The sequence below is a fragment of the Carassius gibelio genome, chromosome A2 (genome assembly GCF_023724105.1).
Source record: "Carassius gibelio isolate Cgi1373 ecotype wild population from Czech Republic chromosome A2, carGib1.2-hapl.c, whole genome shotgun sequence".
Classification (NCBI taxonomy): Eukaryota; Metazoa; Chordata; class Actinopteri; order Cypriniformes; family Cyprinidae; genus Carassius; species Carassius gibelio.
Genome location: NC_068372.1, coordinates 8,747,392 through 8,763,428, shown reverse-complemented (window position 1 = coordinate 8,763,428; position 16,037 = coordinate 8,747,392). Strand labels below are relative to the sequence as shown.

The 16,037-nt window shown below is 37.7% G+C and overlaps 2 protein-coding genes across 4 annotated transcripts in view; both read left to right on the top strand.

The window, feature by feature from the left end:
* The first annotated feature begins 742 nt into the window (after nt 1-742).
* The window catches only part of LOC128025993 (phospholipid scramblase 1), a 104,306-nt gene continuing 89,011 nt past the window's right edge, over nt 743-16,037 (top strand). Inside the window, exons 1-2 of one of the 3 annotated variants that reach the window (XM_052612672.1) lie at nt 785-891; nt 1,632-1,670. In XM_052612672.1, coding sequence (XP_052468632.1) covers nt 1,655-1,670 — 16 coding nt within the window. In that variant the 5' untranslated portion in view covers nt 785-891; nt 1,632-1,654. Of the gene's footprint in view, nt 892-1,631; nt 1,671-16,037 lie in introns of all 3 variants that reach the window. The other 2 variants (XM_052612663.1, XM_052612690.1) reach the window with 2 other exon arrangements.
* LOC128026016 (phospholipid scramblase 1-like) lies at nt 785-10,829 on the top strand. Its single transcript, XM_052612703.1, has 10 exons — nt 785-891; nt 1,632-1,670; nt 1,823-1,906; nt 1,978-2,048; nt 2,312-2,354; nt 3,693-3,913; nt 9,652-9,813; nt 9,973-10,134; nt 10,265-10,314; nt 10,399-10,829. The coding sequence occupies exons 2-9, from the start codon at nt 1,655-1,657 to the stop codon at nt 10,292-10,294; spliced, it is 789 nt and encodes a 262-aa protein (XP_052468663.1). The 5' UTR covers nt 785-891; nt 1,632-1,654; the 3' UTR covers nt 10,295-10,314; nt 10,399-10,829.

The following is a 16,037-nucleotide window of genomic DNA, read 5'->3' as shown; positions in this document are numbered from 1 at the left end:
ACATAGCTTTGCTTTGTTTGTTTTTTTTACTTTTTATTCATCAAAGAATCCTAAAAAAGTATCACATGTTCTGAAAAAATATTAAGTAGCAGAACTGTTTCCAACTTTGATAATGAATCATCATATTAGAATGATTTCTAAAGGATCCTAAAAATTCAGCATTGAATCACAGAAATAAATGATAATTTAAAGTATAATACATGTAAAAACAATTATTTTAAATTGTAATAATATATCACAATATTACATTTTTTTTCTGTATTTTTGATCAAATAAATGCAGGCTTGATGAGCAGAAGAAACTTCTTTCAAAAACATGGATGTGGATATATATATATATATATATATATATATATATATATATATATATATATATATATATATATATATATATATATATATATATATATATCCACATCCACAGCCACATTTATCAAGTACAGTCATTCGTACGATGAGATTGGCAGTATATGAATGTTTCATGAATCGCACGTGAACTCTCGTTTCTACGTTAGATCGATAAATGAGGCCCAAGGACATGGCCAGGAAAAAACTAATGTGAGCCGAACATGTTCTCTCCCGGTCACCGCAGTAGGAAATAAGCATACTGAGATTTCTTCGACAGTCTATTTCGTTTTCATATAAGGGGTGTGTGTTCGTGAGAAGAAGCAGATTGTTTCCCAGGAAGGAAACACATGTAGTGTGTGAGGCAGAGAAAGAGCGTCGAGAGAACCGCTCTGCGTGACTGTCTCCCACTAAAATAATAATAATAAATATAAAAATAACCTGTCTCTCTCTGAGCGTAATTTAATAAAGTAAATTGAAGTAAAGGACTAAAATACGAGATCTACGGCATCAGTATCCACAGCACTTCACTTTGAACAAATAACAGGTGAGTTAGTGTATTATATTAATAATGCAGCATACACTGTAAAATTTTGTCAGTTAAACTGTAACGTTAACGTCAGAACTAATAAGAAGGATGTTATGAATCAACGGAGCAGACTATTAATGGTAAAGTCAGGTAGAAATAGATCCTTAAAGTAACAATTGCATGTTTACAGCTGACACAGTAGCCTATCTATAGCTCTGGAATCTTATAATTGTTATGTCATTGTTATTAATTTATGCATAATATTTCTTCACTGAAGGCCTAGTATTGTGAAATTTTTATTAAGTTAGTTAGTACTGTATATATTATAATGATGTGGTTCGCGGGGTAATACAGTTATTAATTATTTAAATAATTGACTGATTGTTTAAAAATATTTAGTTTCCTTAAATGTACTTAAAGTATGGTAATTTAATATAAATGTATTAATTCGCTTTTTTATTCATAAACTAAATTATAAACATATTTACTATGTTACAAAGCTCTTGTATCCAAGTGGATTATCCTAAAATGTGTTTAGGAAGACTACATGTGATTTGAATTTTGAATTTGCTTTCCAACTTGCCAGTTATTTCCTGGTCAATTCCCAGGTGTCCCATGAAAATCTTGGGTGGTCGAAATTCCATTCCCTAAAGAGCATGGACAAAATAAAATAAACAGAAAACATAAACATAAAAAATAAAATAAAAAATGCTGGAAAACATTTGCTTAACTTGCTTTTCTGGTTTGCATGTTTACAGAGCTTAATTTGCAGTCTTCCGTCATGGCAACAAATAATGGTGAGTGTGTCAAACCTTATCATTAGCAACCTGATCCAGAAAGGACTCTGTTAAATTGCTGTTATACAGTATCTAACAAAGAAAGGCTTTCATATGACATTGTCAGTTGATGTTCTTTGATACTCTTCTTTAATTCTCTTTCTTTAAACCAGGTCCCCCAATTGACCTCCAACCACAGAAAAATGCAGTTCATCCCACCCCTCCTTATAGCCAGGGACCAGCTATACCAGGCCAAGGTAAGGGAATCTGAGGAAATTTTCAAAATTTAATCTCCCTTTCTCACTCCTAATTTTCTTATCTTTGCAAGGTCAAGTGCCCATGATGCCAGTTCCACAAAGACCCGCTGGCTGCCCACCTGGACTGGAGTACCTGACCCAGGTAGAGCTTTACTGCTGCGTATGAACAGCACAGTGTGCCACTGTAGGCAAATATGTTTTTGTTGTTGTTGTGTGTGAAATGAGATCTTCTCAGGAAATGGTAATTCAGTTTGCATTGGTTTCCTGAGTTTTAAAATTATGTAGTCCTATTGGAAGAACTGTTTATTACTTATGAAATACTCTGGAAACACTTTAAAAATGAATATCATGCCATCCAAATTTCTAAAGATGGATTTCAACATTTATTCCCTTTTTACAACACAGATCGATCAACTTCTTATACAGCAGAAAGTTGAGCTGGCTGAAGGTAATTTTGTGATGTTTAAGTTTTTTTTTTTTTTTTCAACTGCTATTATTTGAATGTTTTGCGAGTTCTTTTAAATTGAATGACTATTATGTCAACATGACAGAAATTAACTGACCCTGGTTACATTTGCTTGAATCATGCAAGCTTTACACATTGTTACAGTACATCTCTCCAATCTAGAGTTTGGGAGCTAGTAACAAAGTAAATAAAACAAAAATATATTTCAGTTAAATTAAAAGAAAATAAAAGAATACATGGAGAGATAACCAGGATGATCCATTCTCCTGTCCCAGAATCAACACAATAAATATTTCTCTTTTAATCTGAATAATGAAAACTTATAACAAATCACAAAAGAAATGTCCACAACAAATTTTAATAATTCCAGCATGTGTGTGTGTGTATGTATGTATGTATATATATAGGAAAGGAAAACTAACTTCAGGCGATGGCTCAGCCATTATAACAAACAAAAACTTAACCCAAAACCCTCTAAATTACCTAGAAAAAAACTATTAAAGAAATAAATGACAAAGGACTTCCCTCCCCCTTAACTAACCATAAAAAAGGAGAAACAGATATTCAAATGAAAAAGGCACCCTCCCCCTACATTCCTCAAACAAAAGAAAAGGAGGTAAAGATATCTAATTAATCCATCATAAACACAATACTAACCAAAACACAAAAAGATCACAGAGATTAATTTCTCTTTCTACTAAGAAACAATTAACTTGCTGGAAAACAGGAGGAAGAATTAATACCAGCAAAACTGAAGTCTTTCTGCACTCCACAGATTACACATATCTGCTCAAGAATAAAAGTGTGTGGATCATTAAAACCTTTTTGAATCATGCCCATGATTTTCATAGCAAGTTCAAAAACCTTTACCAAGTTTGTATAATTCAGATAAAGTAAAAGTTATAAAAAACAAAACATACTGTACATTTGTTTTTTTATTTTATTTTATTTTGATAAAAAAATTCTAAATGGAACCAGAGGGTTAATACAGTTTTATTTATAGGTTGAAAATATATTCTACTGAAATGTATTCTACTCTGAATACTTTTTGTCACTTATTATAAGCGCCTCAGTCAAAGTATTTGACCTTGTTTTTGTGTAACATCTATAATCTGTAATGTTAAACTATCCAAACACACTTCCATGTAGTTAGACAACAGCAAGGGCTTGTCTGATAAAAGTTGCCAGGCAGTTGCAAGACAGAATTGGCTAGTAACCAAGGCAGAGTTTACCGATGGGTCAGTTAATGTAGTTCACTAAACTTGACAAAATGCATGAATCATACTTTTATATTCAGATTTTTAATTTGTCGTATCACAGTTGTATTGGGCTGGGAGACCAATAATAAGTACGTGGTGAAGAACAGTATGGGGCAACAGGTGTTCTTTGTGGCTGAGGAAAACGACTGCTGTAACAGACAGTTCTGTGGACCACTGCGCTCATTCGTCCTCCATGTTCAGGATAACCTGGGACAGGAAGTGATGACACTCACTCGTCCTTTGAAATGTGGAAGCTGCTGTTGTCCCTGTTGCCTGCAAGAGGTAATACATATTTTGGTTCTTGAAGTCACATTCTTTTTTTGTAACTCACTTTATTTCTGGTTTCAAAGCCTTTGATTTGAAACTCATGCTTCATTGTTAAAGATATAAGCTGGTTGAAAGATTGTAGGTTCAAACTAGGTTCATGTGGGTTGTAGATTCATGAACTATCATCATTGTGCTGTTTGTGTAGAAAATCAAAAGATGCTTTGGATGAAATCCTTTTACAAACGTACACTACTGTAGAAAACTTTGGGTTTGGAATTATTTTTATTTTTTTTGAGTTTTTGTAGAAATTCTCCTAATGCATCTTAAATTTGAACAGCGCTACATACAATCTTTGCTCCACTTTAACATCTTCCTTGGACAACTTTTGCCCACTGTTGTCTAGACCAGCACCCACCGCCCCATCTGCCCCCTGGCTTTCCGAGGTTCTCCATGAACATCGCTCTAAACTCAGGGGTTGCAGAGAGGAAATGGCAGAAATCAAGAAACTCTACCGACCTCAGTGTGTATCAGTCTCTCCTCTCTTCCTTCTCTGCAAATGTCTTCATGGCTAAAACATCCTACTACCACAGCAAAATTAACAGCTGTTGTGTTGCTCTTCAAGATTTTCTCTTCTCTGCTTAATCCGCCGCCACCACCTCCTCCATCGACTCTTACAGCAGACAACTTTGCAGTTTTCTTCACAAATAAGACAAGAACCATCAGTGACCAATTCTCCACACCACAGACTTGAGGACAACTTCACAATGACCGACACACACTCTTTCTCCTCCTTCTCCCCACTCTCAGAGATGGACGTTTCCAAACTTCTCCTGTCCCATCATCCTACTACTTGTCCACTTGATCCGATCCCCACTCACCTCCTTCAAGCGATTTCTTCTTCAGTCATACCTTCGCTTACTCACATTATCAACTCCTCTTTTCACTCTGGAACATTTCCCTCAGCATTCAAGCAGGCTCGAGTAAGCCTCTAAATCCAGCGCTGCTTGAAAAGTACAGAGCGGTATCCCTTCTTCCATTCATAGCAAAGACACTTGAGCGAGCTATGTTCAACCAGCTTTCTATGTTCCCTGTACAGAACAACCTCCTGGACCGCAACCAATCTGGCTTCAAAAGTGGCCACTCAACTGAGACTGCTCTGCTCTCGGTTACTGAAGCCCTGCGACTAGCAAGAGCAGCACCAAAAATCCTCAGTACTCATCTTACTGGACCTGTCTGCTGCTTTTGACATCGTTAATCACCAGATTCTCCTGTCCACCCTCAGAAAGATGGGAACCACACTCCTGTGTGTTTAGTCCTACCTCTCTGACAGATCCTTCAGTGTGTCTTGAAGGGGTGATGTTTCTAAGTCACAACACCTTGCTACTGAGGTTCCTCAAGGCTCAGTACTTGGACCACTTCTCTTCCCCATCTACATGACATTATTAGGATCTGTCATTCAGAAGCATGGCTTTTCTTATCACTGCTACGCTGATGACACCCAACTCTACTTCTCATTCCAACCAGATGGCCCGACAGTAGCTGATCTCATTTCAGCCTGTCTGAGTGACATTTCTAGCTGGATGAATAACCATCACCTTCAGCTTAACCTTACGAAGACAGAACTCCTGGTGATTCCAGCTTACCCATTGCTTCATCACAAATTCTCTATACAGCTGGGTCCGTCAACCATTTTTGAGGACAGCCAGAAACCTAGGAGTTGTGATGGATCATCATTTAACCTTCACAGACCACATTGCTACAACGACCCGGTCCTGCACGTTTTCCTTACACAACATTAGGAAGATTAGACCCTTCCTGTCAGAGCAAGCCACCCAACTTCTTGTCCAAACCCTCTTGTTCTCTCCAGACTGGACTATTGTAATGCTCTCCTGGTGGGCCTTCATGCATGTACTGTTAAGCCTCTGCAATTGATCCAGAATGCCATTGTCTTCAATGAGCCAAAAAAAGTACGTTACTCCTCTCCTCATCAGGTTACACTGGCTACCAGTAGCTGCTCGCATCAAATTCAAGGTGCTGATGCTTGCCTACAAGACGACCACTGGCACGGCACCAACATACCTAAACTCATTGGTTAAATCTTATGTGCCCTCCAGAAGTTTGCGCTCTGCAAGTGAATGACGCCTTGTGGTGCCATCCCAAAGACGTTCATAATTACTCTCACAGACCTTTTCCTGGACTGTGCCCAGCTGGTGGAATGACCTCCCAATCTCAATTTGTACAGCTGAGTCTTTACTCATTTTCAAGAAACATCTAAAGACTCATCTTTTTCGACAGGACTTAACCAACTAATACTAGCACTTCTCATTTTCTTGTCTTTTCATAAAAAAAAAAAAAAACTGGCTATGCGTTTTATACTAGACTAACTGAGACTTGTCATGGCACTTGTATACTGTTGTTGTTCTCTTGTTGACCTGACTACTTCTATTGTTCTCATTTGTAAGTAGCTTTGGATAAAAGCGTCTGCTAAATGATTAAATGTAAATGTAAGGTGTGCTCTGATTTCTATCCAGTGCATTGTGATTGGTTGAATACCTCAAGTGTGTAACAGAGATAACATACTGTGACACAGTCTCCCGCCACGACACAATAAAACCCATTACAAACAAGGCATTTGTTGCATCTAGTGGGGACATAATTAATGATTATAATGACTTATACTGTCTTTTTATACGTTGCATTAACGTATCACGTTGGGTAAACATAAAAACATGTCTGCATTTGTGATTGGAGAAACGACAAACAACAAGCGCTACTCTAAACTGCTCAAAACTTGCATTTGTATTCTCAGTGGCAAATTCTTCAAATAAAAAAAAAAAAAACGGGCTGTGTCAGAAGTGCCAGACTGTCCTTGCAAACTTGGAACTGCCCCACTTTATAGAACAGCCTTTGAGTACAGATGCATTTTAGGCTACTCTGCAGGTTCAGGAAACAGTCCTCATTCTCCATAAAATGCAGTACACATCTCAATATTTGGGTTGAACTGTTCTGGAACAATGCTGTAAATGCAACTTCACTTTTTTTAAGGCAAAACAAAGTAGTTTCGCTTTCACAGTGTCACACTGTGGGCTTCCGGCAACCACATGTGACGACCCTAGGCTGGACTCCGCTTTGTCCTCTGTGAAAGCCGATCCAAGATATTTCCTCAGCAACCAGCATGGTTCTATAAAACAATACATTTAAAAATATATTTATAAATAGACAAAATAAAAAATATTTAATTCATGTTTTAAAACATGGATTAATAATAATAAAAAAAAAACTACATTAATATTTTTAAATGCACATTTTAAATGCATTGGCAGTTGCTTTTGTCTCTCTATTTGCTAATTGCTTATCTAAAAAATTCAGTTGGACAGTAAACACGTGGGAGCAACCAATCAACTTTCACCATGATTTGACGAGCTAACCCCTCTCTCGCTTGTAAATGTAAAACGCACTCTCATTGGACAGTGAGTAGAGTTTTACGTCATTACCGTGGAAGTATGAAGACTGATTCAAGCAACACAAAGTGTGAGGGGAATCTGAACGTGTTTGGAGAGGGATTGTGGATGATTTGTTAACTTTAGCTGATTTCTGCTAAATAAATTCTCTCAGTTATCGTGGGCTGACGCAAATGCGGCTTTGGCATCTCACAGTGGAACTTTCGGCATCATCTCCAGCAGTAACTTTATGGACTTTCTTCACTGGCCAATTACATAATTTGATACAATACTTTTTTTTGTATATTAAATACTACATTTCAACCACAGGACTGTCATTTGTTCTGACATTTGTCCATTATATACCACAGGACTGTCATTTGTTCTGACATTTGTCCATTATATAACACAGGACTGTCATTTGTCTGCCATTTATCAAAAAGTTTGTTAATAAAGTCATTTTATAGTTGAGATTCGCTGCATAATCGTCTAGGCCAGGGGTAACCAACCCTGCTCCTGACGATCGACTGTCCTGCAAACTTGTATATTTATTCATCACACCCAGACTGATATATTTCAAATGCTTATTTCTTTTAATTTTGATGTTGATAACTGACAACTAAGGAAAATCCCAAATTCAGTAACTCAGAAAATTAGAATATTGTGAAAAGGTTCAATATTAAAGACACCTGGTGCCACACTCTAATCAGCTAATTAACTCAAAAATCCTGCAAAGCCTTTAAATGCTCCCTCAGTCTAGTTCTGTAGTCTACACAATCATGGGGAAGACTGCTGAATTGACAGTTGCCCAAAAGACGAACATTGATACCTTGCACAAGGAGGGCAAGACACAAAAGGTCATTGCAAAAGAGGCTGGCTGTTCACAGAGCTCTGTGTCCAAGCACATTAATAGAGAGGCGAAGGCAAGGAAAAGATGTGATAGAAAAAAGTGTACGAGCAATAGGGATAACCGCACCCTAAAGAGGATTGTGAAAAAAAAAAAACATTTATAAATGTGGGGGAGATTCACAAAGAGTGGACTGCAACTGGAGTCAGTTCTTCCAAAACCACTACACAAAGATATGCAGTATGCAAGACATGGGTTTCAGCTGTCGCATTCCCTGTGTCAAGCCACTCTTGAACAACAGACAGCGTCAGAAGAATCTCACTTCAAAAAGAACAGGACTGCTGCTGAGTAGTCCAAAGTTATGTGCTCTGATGAAAGTAAATTGCATTTCATTTGGATATCAGGGTCCCAGAGTCTGGAGGAAGAGAGGAGAGGCACACAATTCACGCTGCTTGAGGTCCAGTGTAAAGTTTCCACAGTCAGTGATGGTTTGCGGTGCCATGTCATCTGCTGGTGTTGGTCCACTGTGTTTTCCGAGGTCCAACACAGCCATATACCAGGAAGTTTTAGAGCAATTCATGCTTCCTGCTGCTGACCAACTTTATGGAGATGCAGATTTCATTTTACAACAGGACTTGGCACCTGCACACAGTGTCAAAGCTACCAGTATCTACCCGGGTATCTACTGAAATATTCTGCAATTAAAGATCAAAATAGGGTGCAAGATGATATGTAATTTTTTATTTATATTTGAATTAACAGGTACGCCAACACAACATTTGTCATTCACTCAGTATTACTTGATGTAATTCTATCTCAAATGTAAAAATCGTCAAATCCATTTCTGAAGATTTCTTTGCCACCCCAAACTGTTTGCTGGCCCCTTCCTGGCCACCCCTATGAAGACATCCACGGCCTAAGAGGGCAAAGTGATTAATATCAGTTCATTTCTGACTATCTCTATTGCTCGAGGGGGGAAAAACACATTTTTGTGAATGGGCATTTGATTTACATTTAAGAGAAATGTGTGGTGTGTGTGGTCATCTGTGTGATTTCAGTAGATTCCAGTGAGTTGAAAACATGCTATGGCGTGCATAATGTAAGCATCATTAAAAATGTGAAATTATCGAAAATAAAACTTTATTAAATTATTGGGTATTAAAAAAAAAACGGCTGCTTCACTGCTTAATAATATTGTATATATTGTCTAACTAATTAAAGTGCCACTAAAGTACAAGATTATAAATACATACATAGAAACATCTTCACCAACGTACTGTTATGAATTATGTGTTGCATGATGGGTACTCCGCAAAGCCACTGTCATGGGTCATGCTTGTGACTGATTTAACAGCTTAAATGCAACCTTTAAGTTGTGAATCATTATACAGTTCTACTATATTTCACGAATAATTACGCCTAAATTCAAATCACTATTTTATGTGTCTTCTCTGTCTTCCTCTTAGCTTGAAATCCAGTCTCCACCGGGGACCCCGATTGGATATGTGATCCAGAACTGGCATCCTTTCCTTCCTAAGTATACCATACAGAATGAGAAGAAAGAAGGAGTTCTGAAGATCATAGGGCCGTTCTGTTCATGCAGATGTTGCGCTGATGTGAACTTTGATGTATGAAACATACAAGACTGGAAGATTAATGACAGTTTGATAATTAAGTTTTTGATCTTGGTCATAAAACTATAAAACCATGTGATCCTTCCATAATACATAAAAAAAAAATGGTCATGATCATAATTATTATTATAATTTTTTTTTGTGTCTAAATAGGTTTTCTCCATGGATGAATCAACAAAGGTGGGCAGAATCTCTAAACAATGGACAGGTCTGGTGAGAGAAGCTTTCACCGATGCAGACAATTTTGGAATCACCTTTCCTATGGATCTGGACGTGAAGATTAAAGCTGCTCTTTTTGGAGCATGTTTTCTCATAGTAAGCATAAATAAGGCATTATTATTTGTCAACATATTTCTGATTAGACCAGTATATATTCTTCTAATGTTGCTCGATAAGCTCTGTGTTTCAGCATAGTGAATAATCTGATATTATTCTTCTTTTGTAGGACTTCATGTTCTTTGAACACGATGAATAAATGTATTTTCTGGAGGTCATGTAAGTATAATAATATTGCATGGCTATTTTAAAATGACAACATGATTTATGAATGCATAGTTTTAATTATTGTCTTTCAATTAGTATTTCAGGTTGAATTTTGAACAGAGAACTCCTTTCTCTGAATATGTTAACCATGGATTCAAATGTGGATCAAAATATTACACATATAACTATGTACAATAAATGATGGAGTCTATTCCTTCACTACTGTTCATGAGCCACCACTAGGTGACAGCAGTTCCCTTTACAGTAATGATGAGATGCCTTCTGTATCAACAAAGTACCTGTTCTAAATGTGCTGCCAAAAAATGTACTAACTAAACATTATATACAGTTAACAAACTTGTTACAAGCAAAATGTTGATTGCTTAAGTGTGCTCCATTTTTGTTTTTATTTAATTGTAATAAATAGTAAAATGATGTGTTATATCAGCATCTGCTTCCAATGTTTGCAGTCATTCTTACAAATGTGTAATACAATTTCCATTCCATAGGTATAGGAGTAATTCATATTATATTAATAATAAATAATGAGATGATAAATAAAACATATTTTTCTAAATCATTTTCCCAGTTTCATTTAGCACCCATGTCTTATTCCCGAAGTGCTTCTCAACTCTTCATTATGCCTTCTTGGAATTAAATAATGAATAACAATTTCTACTTTTTATTTCCAGTTGAATCTGAAAAAAAAAAAAAAAATCCCTCTCCTTGAACTGTCACCTTATCGTGGTGGAGAGGTTTGAGTACTCGAATGATCCTGGGAGCCATGTTTTCTGGGGCTATATGCTCCTGGTAGGGTCTCCCAAGGCAAACAGGTCCTTGGTGACGGGCCAGACTAAGAACAGTTCACAAACCCCTTATGTTAACATTCAAATCAAAGACCGTGACGTTGCCCGGCATGGTGCAGCCGGGGCCCCACCCTGGAGCCAGGCTCGGGGTTGGGGCTTGTATGCGAGCGCTTGGTGGCCGGGCCTTCCCCTATGGGGTCCGGCCGGGCTCAACCCGAAGGAGTGACATGGGGCCGCCCTCCTGTGGGCTCACCACCTGCAGGAGGGAGCGTAAGGGGCTGGTGCATAGTGGATCGGGCGACAGTCATAGGCGAGACCCCCGACGACCCGATCTCTGGACACGGAATCTGGCTTTAGGGACGTGGAATGTCACCTTGTTGGTGGGGAAGGAGCCTGAGCTTGTGCGGGAGGTCGAGAGGTACCGACTAGAGATACACTCTCTACCGCTCTGGAGTTGCCCATGGTGAGAGGCGGAGGACTGGAGTGGTTTTGCTTATAGCCCCCCAGCTCAGCCGCCATGCATTGGAGTTCACCCCGGTGAACGAGAGGGTCGCTTCCCTGCGTCTTCGAGTCGGGGATAGGTCTCTCACTGTCGTTTGTGCCTACGGGTCGAATGGCAGTGCGGACTACCCGGCCCTCTTGGAGTCTCTGGGAGGGGTGCTGGAAAGTGCTCTGACTGGAGACTCCGTCGTTCTACTGGGGGACTTCAACGCTCACGTGGGCAGTGACAGTGACACCTGGAGGGGTGTGATTTTTATCTCTCAATATGGTTTTATTTCTCATTTTTGTGACTTTATATTTCACAATCTGTCAGTGTATTTTACAAAGTGACTTTCTCATATTTCTTACTTTATATTTAATGGGACTTTACATTTACAAATTTCACAGTGTGTGACTATTTCTCATTTCATATCTACCTCATTCTCATTTCATATCAGTTCTGGATAAAATCAGTTCCGGTCTTACATTTTTTTCTTTTGGAATATTCTGTTTTACTCATAAATGTTAAATTGCAGAAGTAATATGTTTTGCGACCTGTATTTAAGCTCTAAAGTCTCTGACATTGAACACGTTAAATAATTCTGACTTGTCCTTCAGTTTTTGAGAACTTACATTTACAATAAGTTTATTGGACAAGACACTTGTTTAAAAACTAAATAACTTAATCAAATGTATTAATTCTATATTCTATAATTCTGTATATATATTCTATATAATTCATTTTTATTTCATATTTGTGTTGATTACAGTTTTTTACAGATGCTAGGACACATTTCTCAATACTTAGGTCACTTTTGCAAAACTCTTCACACAGTGAGCACAACAGAAGTCTATTTGGGCTAAACTGAGGATCGATTATCATTGCTTTGGCACAAAATGCATTCAGTGACTACATCTCTCAAATTTCATGAATTATTTTCTCACTCAGACACAACAACTGCCAAAACTCTTTGTATGTACAAGTCAATTTGCACATGCTTACTGTTTTCAAAACTGTTAAACTTATGTTCAAAACAATAACATAATAAAAAACTGAATTTTGTACATTTCTACAGTAATATTTGAATGAAATATATTTTAAATCTTAAAATTAAATGCTATAATAACAATTGGACAATTAGTAGATTAGCATTACTATTGTATCTGTATCAGTGGATGGTGTGTACAATTTCTTCTATTTTGGAATTAATCAGTGCAAAAAAAGAAAAATAAATAAACGACATAAAATATTGACAAATTCTGCATCATGTCTGATTCATTCCAGTAACATATATTGCAGTGAATTATAAACAGAGATTTGTCCTTGTTTTACACAAGAAAACATTGTATAATGCTACATGTTGTCAGTGTTTTTTAGGTCATTGTTTTGTGGCTGACAAAGTATGTTTATCGGCTGTCAACCTTTGCTATAGTGTTCTGGAAGAATGAGTTGATTTGAGACCTGAATGAAGTGTTTTGGTAGTTGTAGTGCATTTTGTATGTGAAATGAACTGCTTTGCCAAGCTTAAAGTTGGTTAGGAGAACTGTGTGAAGAGTTTTGCAAAACTGACCTAAGTATTGAGAAATGTGTCCTAGCGTCTGTAAAAAAAAACTGTAATATACTAGGTATAAGACCCATGTAATTCAGTTCTGCATCTTTGAGGAAGAAACCCTCTGTAAACTGTAAACTTCCAAGCTGGGAGAAATAGTGGTAGCAGGGCTGTTGGATGTATTTGGTTTGATCAGTATTGGAGGACTCATCTGCTGATGGAGGCGCTGAGAGACCTAGACAGCCTCTAATGAAAGAGCTTGATTGATGTTGTGCTCTGATGTTTCTGTGACAGCAGCCAAGGCCCTCACCTCATGCAGCTCCAACTCACCACTGTTCACACTCACACACACACTTATTATAATTATTAAAGCGTCAAGTTGGTGCAGTAGTTTAATATGCTGTGTCTCATCATTAGGATCTTCAATTTGTATCCTAGTGCTCACAGACTGAGGGGCACTAGGATACAAATTAATTGTGAGCTGCATCTTCTGATTAATCTTCTGATTCAAATTATAGGTCTATTATTGACTGTGGTGTAGCCTAGTAGTTCTTGGTTTGCAACCAAAAGTTTCATTGATGAACTATGACTTTCTTAATTCTGAATCTGAAGTTACAGTTTTTTTCGATTGCTAAACAACAGTGGGCACAACTGGAGTCACATGTGCAAAACAGCAGTTCATGTGGACCAAACTCTAGTTCGTTTTTCATTGCTTGAACACAGTTTTCAAAACCCTGCATACTTATCCCACGACTTTAACCACAACCTGCACAACACTGTGGATTCACAACACACTGCTGTCAAAACTGTGAAGCACACATTCAAAACAGAATAGATTTCAGCCTTGTGCCGTTCAAACACTGCTGATTGCAATTTCAACTGAAAGGCTAAGCTGGTGTCTTGTCTTAGATTTGTTATACACAAACAAATACATATATTTATTTTGTATTGCAAGTATAGAATATTTACACAGATATACATTACAGTAAGTTTGACTGTAAAATATATTTTACAGGACCCAAAGGCTGCTCCCAAAAGGAGGAAGAAAAAAAAAATTCAGATGCACAGAAAACTGTTGACATGCAATAAACAATGCAATAAAACTGAGGGAGATTCAAGATGGATTGCTGGCCGATAATGATATATTTGAAAACGGTGCAGAGGAAAGAATGTTATAGGTCAAAGGGCCACTGCGGAGGTTCCAGGCCATAGGGGGGGAAATATCACCATGTGTGCTGCAATGGCCAATTATGGTTTGCTTCTCAACACAGCACTCATTGGCTCATACAACACAGAAAGGCTTATAGCTTTCCTAAAACAGCTCTATGCTCAGCTAGTGCCAGCAGAACAGGGGGAGCCACTAAGAAACCCACTAGCTTTTGTCATAGTTTGCGATAATGTTGCTTTTCACCACTCTGCATCTGTGACAGTTTGGTTTGCAGCTCATCGCAGATTTATGGTTTTGTACCTGCCTGCAGATTCACCCTTCTTCAACCCAACAGAGAAGTTTTTCTCTGCCTGGAGGGGGAAATTGTTTGAACACCACCCACATGACCAAATGTCTCTTTTCGAAGTCATGTGTGCCGAATGTGAGGACACGAGTCCAGAGGACTGTCAAGGATGGATAAGACACTTCCCCAGGTACATGGCAAGAGAGAACATTACATGTGATGTTGATGAAAACCTGTGGCCTGATGCTAGAGGGAGGCAAGATTAGCCCCTCAATGATTTGTTTGAATTACAGTATGTACTTTTAGTTTCTACCTTTTTTTCTCATTACTGTAATTCTGTAAATTACTACAGACTACTGAAGCAAACTGCTAATTTTCATTTACCTTAAAGAATTGTTATGTTCTAAAAATGTAAATAAATCATGTGAAAGAATGTCACTCTTTCATTGAAGAAAATATTATTTTGTATGAAGTCAATGAAATTGTTCAAACTATAAAGATGAAAAGTTAGTATTTTCTATATTGGTGTTTGATGCTAGTTTTTTCCTCGCAGTGTGTTCTGAGTGACAGTGTGTGTTATCTCATTGAGGGTTGTGTGTAGTGTTTGGCTGCACTGAGCCTTTTTTGTGCCATGTGTTAAGAGTTGTGTTGCTTGAAATGAGTTTTGCAGGTGATGTGAACTGTTTAGCTTAGGTGACTGTTGCTAGTGCAGACTGTAGTTAGAGTTTTGCACATGGAGCTCCAGTTGTGCTCACTGTCGTTTAGCAATCGATAAAAACTGTAATGAGGAAGTTCCAGAATAAATTTGCATTTTGAATAAGTCATTCAAATATATGCCACAAAAGGTAATAAGAATGGTAAGGAATGACTATAGTTATGTTCCTTGAACTTGAACTTGGTTTTGCATTGTAGGATTACAGACCGTTCTTGGACTACAATTCTTAACACAGTTGGCTAACCATGCTGAACCATTCTGCTAGAGAGCATGTAGTGGCATCGGCACTCAGAATGGCCAACATGCGATTTCTGTAAAATAAACAGAAATATCTGATCGTCTTGAAAGACACATTTGCATTACGAACTCTGATATCAGACCTGCAGTGGAAAATGAAACTGTACCTGTACCAGTTCACATAATTACGAAATGGAATAGTTAAGCAAAAAGAACAGTTTGGCCTGATGGTGGAAAAAGAGCTAATGACTCACTTATAAAAAAAAGTCACTTGTTGCCATCTACCACATAACGATGTAACTGCAAAAAAAAAAGTTACTGAAAAATCCCCACACCATTGCAAGCAGCCTGTCTGGAATGGGCAAACACAGACAAGTGGAGTGATACAAAAACTCAGGCACACACTTATTATTAGTCACAGGTGAGTGACGTGACATACCTGACATCCTAACACAGCATTTTATAGAGAGAGAAGAAGACTATCCTTAACTAGTCT